The 11,229-nt window shown below is 32.5% G+C and overlaps 1 protein-coding gene across 1 annotated transcript; it reads left to right on the forward strand.

The window, feature by feature from the left end:
* The first annotated feature begins 5,811 nt into the window (after positions 1-5,811).
* Positions 5,812-6,528, forward strand: LOC147395900 (histone H2AX). The gene is made up of 2 exons (XM_086451527.1): positions 5,812-6,095; positions 6,204-6,528. Exons 1-2 carry the CDS (start codon positions 5,898-5,900, stop codon positions 6,423-6,425), a joined length of 420 nt encoding a protein of 139 aa, XP_086307653.1. The 5' UTR covers positions 5,812-5,897; the 3' UTR covers positions 6,426-6,528.
* Positions 6,529-11,229: the final 4,701 nt, after the last annotated feature.

The following is an 11,229-nucleotide window of genomic DNA, read 5'->3' on the forward strand; positions in this document are numbered from 1 at the left end:
ATCTCTAAATACAAGAGGTTGATGTTGGAAGAGTTTTGAAGTCTCTATCTTATGATAACTGATGTATAAATAAAGATAGAGTGGTGATTTTCTGACGCCCCCTTCCGCTCATTGACGTGGCATGAGTTAGGACCATAGATTTCTTCAAAATACACAATTGTACATCTCCATAAATATATGCAGTTGTATATCACGAGAAAAAAATCTATGGTTCTAACCCATGTCACCCCAACATTTACAATGTTGGGGGGGGGGGGGGGGGGGAGGGGAGGGGATTTGATCAATTTTTATTTTATTTTATTGTCTACACACGTAAAGTCGGATGATCATAAACGCTTGAGATCTATTCATATATCACGATAATATGTATTTGCGGGATATTTATTCTACGAATAAATCTTATTTGAATTGCACATTTACAATGTTAGAATCATGTATTTTTCCATGAGTCGTTTTTTGGTGATCTTATGTATATGTTGTTCTATCATGTAAGAGTTGAATTACAGTCAAATGATCATCAATGAAGGAAATTGTTTTCATCTATCCTTACTCGAAATATCTATGGAATAGAAAGCAAGAACCACCACATTTAGCCTAATTCCTTATTATAATTTTCCCGACCAGGGAAAGAAATCTCGTCAAGTGAGGATTGTTAATTTCTAGGAGGCTTACACTTCAACCTTTGTTTGTTAGGCCTTTGTTTAATATTTTCAAAAAAAAAAAAAAAATCTATTTTTTTCAAAAATTAATAAAAACGAATTAAGTCGCTGGACAGTCCAATGTTTTACTAACTCATTAACCTGTCCAATGTTTTAATGTGTTAAAAATACATTACTTTACCAAAAATGCCCAGTGAATGATTAAAACATTGGACTGTCCAACGTTTTAGTAGCTTACTTTAACATCCTAACAATTTAGCCTCCAATTAAATGTTGGTCAATCCAACAAGTTACTAAAACGTTGGACTGTCCAACGACTTTATTCGTTTTTTATAATTAAAAAATAATAATAATTAGATCCTTTTCAGTACATATAAAAATATTTAACTCTTTTTTAATAATTTTCTCAAGTTTTTAAATTTCATGATCGCATGGGTCTGATAAAGAGTGTGATGGACATTTTAGCTTACATCAGAGGTTTAACTAGTTTAAAAAATAGAACTTTTATTGCCACCCCAACTTTTGCTAATGCCGCCCCAAAATGTGTACTAATTATTTGATGATTTACATGTGAAATGAGTGGTGTTAGCAAAAGTTGGTGTGGTAATACAATCTCTCTATAAATTGATGATTTACATATGAAATGAGTGGTGTTAGCAAAAGTTCGTGTGGTAATACAATCTCTCTATAAAAACAACAAATTTGAACCCTAGTGATGTGTCGATTCCTATGAGCTTCGCATAGTTTTTATTATACAAATAGCACACATCGGACTCATTCAATAATCTCTCTATGGTTCTTCTTCCCTCCAAACAATTGTACGTGAAACCAACTCCCTTAAAGTTATGAGTTTTATGATTCTGGTCGATTTGTTAATAGCTCCTATTGCAATAAGAGCATTTCCAACCCTTCTACGTAAGTCATATACGAAGATAGAACACTTTCCAATGTCTCATATAAATTAAAGTCAAAATGACTATAAAGTTTAGACTCTTCAAATTTGAAGATGCACTATTCACTATTTAAAACCTCGCATCAACACTAGATGACAACTTTTTTTTTTTTAATTATTATTTCCTCTCTCCAACAAAAAATGACATGATTTCTTATTTTGAAGGGTTCCATTGTGGTGAATTCTTAAATTTAATAGTTAAAGTATAACTTGATAAGATGTTATCTTCAATTTTTTTTTATTGTCTACACACGTAAAGTCGGATGATCATAAACACTTGAGATCTATTCATATATTATCTGCGGAATATTTATTCTACAAATAGATCTTAATTATTGGATTGCACATTTACAATGTTAGAATCATGTATTTTTCCATGAGTCATTTGTCGGTGATCTTATATATATATGTTGTTCTATTAAGAGTTGAATTATAGTCAAATGATCATCAATGAAGGAAATTGTTTTTATCTATTCTTACTCGAAATATCTCTGGGATAGAAAGCAACAACCACCACATTTAGTCTAATTCCGTATTATAATTTTCCTGACTAGGGAAAGAAATCTTGTCAAGTGAGGATTGTTAATTTCTAGGAGGCTTACACATCAACCTCTCCTTGTTAGGCCTATGTTTATATGACTCTAGATCGTATAGGTAACAAGAGAAAGTTTGAAGGGAAAATTACTAAAAAATGGTTTAATATTTTAATATTTTCAAAAGAAGAATCTATTTTTTTAAAAAAATTAACAAAAACGAATTAAGTCGCTGGACAGTCTAATGTTTTACTAACTCGCTGAACTGTCCAATGTTTTAATGTGTTAAAAATACATTACTTTACCAAAAATGCCCACCGAATGATTAAAACGTTGGATTGTCCAACGTTTTAGTAGCTTGCTTTTAACATCCAAACAATTTAGCCTCCAATTAAAATGTTGGTCAATCCAACAAGTTACTAAAATGTTGGACTGTCCAACGACTTTATTCATTTTCGATAAAAAAAAATTTATAAAAAAATTAGATCCTTTTTAATACATATAAAAATATTTAACTCTTTTTTTAATAATTTTATCAAGTTTTTAAATTTCATGATCCCATGGGTCTGATAAAGAGTGTGATGCACATTTTAGCTTACATCAAAAGTTTAACTAGTTTAAAAAATATAACTTTTATTGCCACACCAACTTTTGCTAATGCCGTCCCAAGATGTGTACTAATTATTTGATGATTTACATATGAAATGGGTGGTGTTAGCAAAAGTTGGTGTGGTAATACAATCTCTCTTTAAAAACAACAAATTTGAACCCCAATGATGTGTCGATTCCTATGAGCTTCACATAGTTTTTATAATACAAATAGCACACATCGAACTCATTCAACAATCTCTCTATGGTTCTTCTCCCCTCCAAACAATTGTACGTGAAACCAACTCCCTTGAAGTTTTGAGTTTTATGATTCTGGTCAATTTGTTAATAGCTCCTATCGTAATAAGAACATATCCAACCCTTCTACAAAAGTCATACACGAAGAGGGAATACTTTCCAATGTCTCATATAAGTTCAAGTCAAAATGACTAGAGTTTAGACTCTTCAAATTTGAAGATGCACTATTCACTCTTTAAAACCTCGCATTAACACTAAATGACAATTTTTTTTTAAATTATTATTTCCTCTCTCCAACAAAAAATGACATGGCATGATTTCTTATTTTGAAGAGTTCCATTGTGATGAATTCTTAAATTTGATAGTTCAAGTATAACTTTTATTTATTTATTAGAAGGGTATCTGGGTCAGCTTGGGCGCACCAACTATTCCCTCCTCTCCGAACAAGTTAAGTATAACTTGATAAGATGTTATCTTCAAATTATGAAGTTGACTTTAAATAAGGGTTGGAGATGCTCTAAGAGGAACTGTAACATTGAAAATGTATGGGAACCATAAATACTTTCCTTGAGATATGAGTAAAAAGCCTATATGGTTCATACCCACTTTCACGTCAAGATGTACGATATGAGGTCCAATCTTAAGGTCACTCTAGCACAACTTATTTACTAATTGCTATATTATTCTATTTTACTATTATAAATATTTTATCTTACAAAAATTCATGTTGTATTAAAGATTTAAAATAGTATGTAAAGATATTTTGAAAAATCTAAAAATTATAATTTTTGAAACAATAAATCATTTAGATTTAGGTGGACATAGGGATGGATCCGTATTCAAGTTGGCTCTGACTCAAATCAAGGGACCTCAAACCATATTCAATCCATTTTTTTATACAAATCTACTCCTAGGGTCACCAATTAAGTGGATTTGGACCCTTGTAGCAAATTTAGACCCTTGGAGCAGATCGAATCCACTAAATTAAGCAATTTTCAAGCTCAATCAAACTAGTAACTCCCATAGTAACTGAGTTTGGATTTGGCAATTATCAATGAGAGATCATTTCAGTTAATTTGGATAAATTCAAAAAAGTTTCTAAAAAAAATAAAGATATTTTCATACAATTATGGGAAACTTGACCATTTTTATGTTAATAATTGTTTTTTTTTAAACTACAAATTAAATGATCAGTATCTTTTTAAATTGATATTTTTTGACAAAACAACAAATTTTCTTAACGCAACCAATTAATTAGAGATTTATTCCATGGACATTCCTTCCATCTTTGTATTTTTTTGAATTTTTTGCAACAAAAAAATAATATTGAATTGTATGACTACTTTTTACTCAATTTTGTGATATTTCTTTCGTATCTAAATAATAAAACACAATTGTAAGTCCCCATTCTAGTTACACTACATGGGGATAAACATCCCCTTCAGCTATAGTTTTGGAGTGGGATCCACACTACCTACCTCATTTCTCTTAACCTCTTTTAACTTAATTGTTTTTCCTCTCCTCTTCATTTTTCTCCATCATTTTCAATTATATTTCTCTCTAATTTTACTATTTTTCTTATGTTACATTTTTTTTTTTTTCAAATTTTATTAATATTTTCTTTTACCCCCACCCTCAAAGAGGATGTTCGTGCTGTAGACACGGGTGAACTCTAATTATCTACTATCTTTGATTTGAAATTCAAAGGTGAAAAATATCTTTATTTTTTGGAAATTTTTTTTTTCAAAATTAATAGAGTTTTGTCTTCTACAATCCTGAAGCATAGGATCATCTTTTTGAATACCACAAAGTAAGCCCAAAGACCCTTAGTAAGGGTAGTTAGACTCTTAAAATTATTCATGAACACATTTAAGTTCATTTTAGATAGAATGCCCAAAATCAATGGTTAGAAAATGAACCTTTAAACTAATATTTAGGGTAAAGTCCATCATGTGATGATCTCATATTTTACAAGAACTTCTTTTGCCGCAACTTTTAGAGCACCATGAGATACGTGTGTTAATGCTTTGTTGATGTCATATGAATTGGTATGCTCTTAGTAAACGATGGTGTGACAATAAAATCTCTTTATTTTATTGGGATTTTTCTCAAAACATGCGCAACTTATGTCCGACGTTTAATTTTGATACACTTTCCTTTTAATTCCCAAAACATGCATTTTGAGTGAATTTGTCATTTTTATAATCAATCAATTTGTTGGTATATCTACGAATTCATAGATATTAAAAGTGACGAACTCACCAATTCATAGGTTATAAAAATGACGAATGCATGTTTTGAAAATTAAAATGAACGGTGTACCAAACTTGTAATTTCATCATATTCAGTGCAAGAAATGGAAATTCACCCTATTTTATTTGTGGGTTATGTGGCATATCTCTATTTTATTTGTGGGTTGTGTGGTACATTATTTTTGACAGAGATTCTATTAACACATCAAAATACACCAATCTAAATATGCTAATAATTCATGAATTTCATAAGATTGGTATGTTATCAGTAAACATTGGCGTGACAATAGAATATATCTACACCTCAGCAAATTCCCCTCGCGTCGCCCTTCGCATGGTTATGCTCGCGTCAAACTCGGTTCATCTCGACTCACCAAATAATTGAACTATTTGATTGGGGTATTTTAGTAATTAAAAGCTAAAACAACCGCGAAAAAGAGAAAAGTTGGCACCAAACTCAAAAATTCATTCAAAATCGAGAATCCGTGTGACGCCCAACCAACCAATCAAATAAGAGAGTCTCACTCTATATAAAGCCAACCCTCCCAAACTTTAACCCAACAAACTCTCTCTCTCAAGACCCAAGCTAGCAGAAAAAAAAAATTATCAAAATTAGGGTTAGGGTTTGTGAAATTCTGTTCTTATAGAGATCAAGATGAGCTCAACAGCGACAACTAAGGGTGGCCGAGGCAAACCCAAAGCCTCCAAATCCGTCTCTCGATCTCACAAAGCTGGTCTCCAATTCCCAGTTGGGAGGATCGCAAGGTTTCTCAAATCAGGAAAATATGCCGAGCGAGTCGGTGCTGGAGCCCCTGTTTACCTTTCTGCTGTTCTTGAATATCTCGCAGCCGAGGTTTGTGAGATATCTCTTTAAAATCCTCTTTTTTTTTACATGTATTTTGGCCGGAAATTGGCATTTTGGTACTGGAATCTGATGTTTTGATTGGGTTTTGTTTATTAGGTTCTTGAACTTGCTGGAAACGCTGCGAGAGACAACAAGAAGAATCGAATTGTTCCGAGACACATACAACTTGCTGTGAGGAATGATGAGGAGTTGAGTAAGCTTTTGGGATCTGTTACAATAGCTAATGGAGGGGTTTTACCAAATATCCATCAGACTTTACTTCCGAAGAAGGTTGGGAAAGGAAAGGGCGAAATTGGGTCGGCTTCGCAAGAGTTTTAGGGATTTTCTTTGCTTCTGAATCGAAGATGTATAATATTTTTTTAGGTTTGCGAACTTTGTTGTTTGTTTTTCTAGAAAAGATCGGTTTTTCAGTTTAGAAGTATATTTGGGACATCTTTTTGATCATCAAAACCGTACTTTTTTTTTGGGTGATAAAAGCCCTAACCTTTTGACTTTTGGGGTTGTTTTGTTTGTTTGTTATTTTTGGGCTTTTGATTTATTTATATCGTTATCGTCATCGTTCTACCAAGTCTTCTTTGATCAAGAAACTATTTCTTAACAGATCATTGATTTTTAGATCGTAAGAACACATGTTTTGATCATCTATAAAAAGAGAAGAAAAGAAATCAAAATAAATTTTGAGCCGTGAAAACTAACTGAAAAGGAAAATTACTATTAAAAAAAGGGTGAAATATTTTAATATTAATCCCAAAAAAAAAAAAATCAATCAATTTTTTCAAAAATTACTAATGCCCTTGATTTTTTAGTAAAGCGAAAATTAAATGGGAGATTGCTAGCCAGGGGTCCGGCCTCTTATAGAAATCCCTTAATTTCTCTACCTGAATTTCCATTCCCAAAGATTATACCTTGTTCTCAAGGTTTAAAGGTTGACGTAGTTAGATTTTGAACTTTGAAGATGACTGGTTTTGGAAACACCAAAACAAGGGGTTAAGGCTAAATATGACGGCATTTAAGACATTTTATTATTAGTTTGTTAGAGGAAACTGGAGGATAAGATGATCTGCTATCATTTTGGAAACATTGGGTTATTGACCATAACATCCCACCAACACTAGGACTGTCAATGGGTGTTCAGGTCTGGTTCGGTTGTGCCTCAGCTGAAATTTAAATAGGCCGGCTATTCCTGAACCTAGTCCTAATGCATTCAAGTTGATTTTTGGGTTCTATAAAAAAAAAAAATTTTAATTCATGTATTACATTTGTTGAGTATATATTTTCCCCTATTTTTGGAGTGAGTCATACCCTAGTTAAGTCTTATGACCTTATATTCATAGTTTTTCTCTTTTTTAATAGATTGATCTTTTGGAATAGTTGATTGGTTAACATGGTATTAGAGTGTTAGGTTTGTATAGGTTATGGGTTTGAGTTTCTTTGAGGGAATTTTTTACCTTTATGGGTGAGAGGGAGTGTTGAGTGTTATGTTATCTCTATTTGCTCTCAAGTATCATGTGTTTATATATTGTGTCTTAGTTTGATACATCACCCTTTTATATTTATAATTGCGTTTTTCCCATCAAATTGATTTTTTTAGGTAAATAGTATTAGAATGTTGGTTGGTATAAGTCACGGTTCAAATCTTTCCATCCTTATGGGTGAGGGGGAGTGTTGAGTATATATTTTCCTTTATTCTTAAGTAAGTCATATCCTAGTTAATCTTCGTGACTTTTTTATATTCACAGTTCTCTCCTCTAACAAATTGGCTTTTTGGAGTAGTTGGTTAACATTGTTGAATTATTTGGAGTCATTTGAACCCGTTGGTAAGATCAAATAGTACTACATTGCAAAGATCTTTGAATTCCATTAATGGAAGGAAATAAATTCAACAAAAATAGAGGCTTAAACAAATGCTCCGAAAAATTATAAAATTTCCTCTCCATCTAAATTATTCTCTATTGCATCAATGCAGAAGCCCACAAACCTTCCCAATGCCATGGCTTCAGCAAGTTTTGATATGGCTTTATTGTGTCGATGCAAAACTAAAACAGTATTCAACACAATCCATTTCACCTGAGAGTTTGCTTCTGTATTCGCAAAGCCCAACTTTTTGAACAATGTGTCAAGCTATTTGATTACCAAGAAAATCACAGTTAGTATTTTGTTAATTCTTATCGATGTTGGGACAAATAAATCACTAAAAATAAGACCAAACCCTTTCAACATCAGTGAAGCTCTCTTCAGAGAATCCAAATACGAGATACCTAGTTGCCAAACCGGCCAATGACACACACTTATTAGACTTTGATGATTACGATAGATAGAGCATCAAAATGTTCGACCACAAAAAAGAGGACTTGTAGTTGTAAGCATAATGTAATCATATTTCTTTTTCAAGATAATAACTAATAAGAATGAGGATGTGAATTTTCACCTTCGATGATATTTTCCCTCTATTGACTTGCATTACGCAGAAACATATATAAAAATTAAAAAAGAGTCACAGTAAGGAACAACAAATTATTCTCGATGTCATCACGTCACATTACTTGGTTATCTCCAATATCCCCACTTTCAATTGTAGACGGTTAAGACGAATTCTTTGCTGAAAATTTTATTTTCTATACATATTTGATGGAATTAAGCCAATGGTATGATGGAAATGACATTTTCATGATTTGTATTCTTAAAAAAAGGTTCTAGTCCAGTACAGTAAACATCTAGACTAAGAAAACGAGACATTGATGCCTTCCCAATGACAAGGTTGGAAGTAGAGAGACAATCTCAGAATTAATAATTTTTTTTTTCTTCTAAAAGTAATTTTAACATTGAAGAGGAATGTAGAGAGACAATGCCATAATTTTCTTTAGGATAATGTTGAAGTAACATTGAAATGTACATGGTGGGGGACATTTCTGACGTGGAGTTGTGTCAGAATCATATACGCTTTTCATCGAGATCTAAGATCTCAATGTGCTTTGGCCCAGTCTAGCTCACATGTGCGGGGTGTGTTAACTTCAGTCCCACATCAGACACTCATTGCCTTGCTTCTCTTCTTATAAGCTCCTGGGTCTATCTCCAATCATTGCTAATTGGTTTTGAGTTGGGCCTCCAAATATATCAGTGAAAGATAAATTATCCGGCTTTATCTTAAAATGCAAAATTTGAAAATAACACTGTGTTTGAATTGAGAGAAATGGAGAGAAGATAAGAGAAGAGAAAATAAATGAGTTTCTCTCCATTTCTTTTATTTGGATTGTCAAGTGGGGAGAGAAGAGAAAAGAATTGGAAAGGAAATTCTTTATCCTCAAAAGTGGAGAGTGAGAGAGAAATGGAGAAAACCTTCTAAAATATTTAATAATTTCAACTCTGCCTTAGATATCTTTTAAGATATTTTAAAATTTCAAAGTTGTCTCAAGTTCTCTCCTATAAATCCAAACATGACGGAGAGGAATTGAATTTCTCTTATCTTCTCTCCACTTCTTTCAATCCAAAACTAAAGAGGATAATATTTCGAGTTTGAATGCAAACTCCTCGCATCAAAAGTTATATGAACCGCGTGTAGATGGACACATCATCAGAGTCATAAATTTGCTACATTTCTAGATGCAAAAGCTTGATGTTGGAAGACTTTATCTTATGATAATTGATGTATAAATAAACACAACTTGATTGGTGATTTATAGGAATTGGAAAAAAAATTAGGTCCACAATGCTAACATCCCTATGAGGTTTTGTACTTTAGATTTGGATAACCAACGTGAGGAGTCAAAATTTATCCTATATGGCTTAAAAATTTCAGACTGGACTAATTTACAAAAAATTAGCCCAATTTGAAATTTCTAACCCCATCAAAAGTGATTTACAAATTAGCACAAAAAAATCAACGATCCACAATTCCAAATCACTTTTGATGGGGTTAGAAATTACAAATTGAACTAATTTTTTGTGAAAATGATCTCCTCACCATAGAGATCATCCTCACAAAAAATCATCCCATTCCAAGACCTCTTACCCACATAGGACAAAGGTGTTGGCTCTCTAATGTAGGTTGCCGTACGGACCCATATTACATATATGGATGGGATCACCATCAAATATTTTATCCAATGTGTTTTGTGAAGAGATCATCCTCACAAAAGATCAATTAATTTCGAAACTTCTAACCCTAATTTTCAAAACACTTTAGATAAAACATTGGATGGTGATTCTGTCCATATATATATATATATATATATATATATTATATATATATATATATATATAAAAGGTCAGGTTTTGAAGATTCTTAAAAAATGATGCATGTAAAAACACATGATCCAGACAATGTAAACATGTAATCCAACAGTTGAGATTTATTCATATATTATAATAATATGTTGTGGATTTTTGTCTGGATTACATATTTACATGGTTAGAGTCATGTATTTTTCCATGAGTCATTTTCAAGAGTCACCTAAACTTGACTCGTATATGTATGCTACAACAGCCTACTTATTTGAGGGTTATCCATGAAGGATCGTTTGAGGGCTATTCTATCAATCCTTACTCCAAATGTCTCTGGGATGCAAAGCAACAATCACCATATTAAGCCTAATTTCGTATCGTCACCTCCCTTATTGAATGAAGAAATTCCATCAAGAGGGTATATACTTGTTACTTACGTGTTATAACTTTTCAACCTTTGCTTACTAGGTTTCCATTTGTATGACTCTAGATCGTACACGTAACAAGATAAAGTTAGAATACCATGATCTTGTGGGCCCGATAAAGTGTGCAACACACATTTTAACTTGAATAATGATGAATGCATGTGGTTTTTGTTACGCGGTTAATGTGGCAAGGCCACAGAATCGCATATCTTTTTCTTGTGTATCCCGAAGAAAAAGATTTATGATTCCGTGCCCTTGTCACATTAGTCGCATATAAAAAATTACGTACATTCATCATGGCAATTTTAACTTGAGTCCTGATAATATGATTAGCCAGTGGCATACTCCTTGACCTGGACAAGTTTGAGAACTGTAGATCTGTATGCCTCAAGATACACAATTTCCTCGAGATACACTTTTTAAAATGGGGAAGTGCAATTGTGTATCTAGAGGCGTATCGATCTATGATTCCCGAA

The sequence above is a fragment of the Akebia trifoliata genome, chromosome 8, assembly GCF_017979445.1.
Source record: "Akebia trifoliata isolate Shusen 1 chromosome 8, ASM1797944v1, whole genome shotgun sequence".
In the NCBI taxonomy this organism is placed as follows: domain Eukaryota; kingdom Viridiplantae; phylum Streptophyta; class Magnoliopsida; order Ranunculales; family Lardizabalaceae; genus Akebia; species Akebia trifoliata.

Coding starts and splice junctions, on each gene's coding strand:
- LOC147395900 (XM_086451527.1), top strand. CDS start 5,898: ATGAGCTCAACAGCGACAACTAAGGGTGGCCGAGGCAAACCCAAAGCC. Junction 6,096..6,203: donor TTGAATATCTCGCAGCCGAG/GTTTGTGAGATA, acceptor TTTGTTTATTAG/GTTCTTGAACTTGCTGGAAA.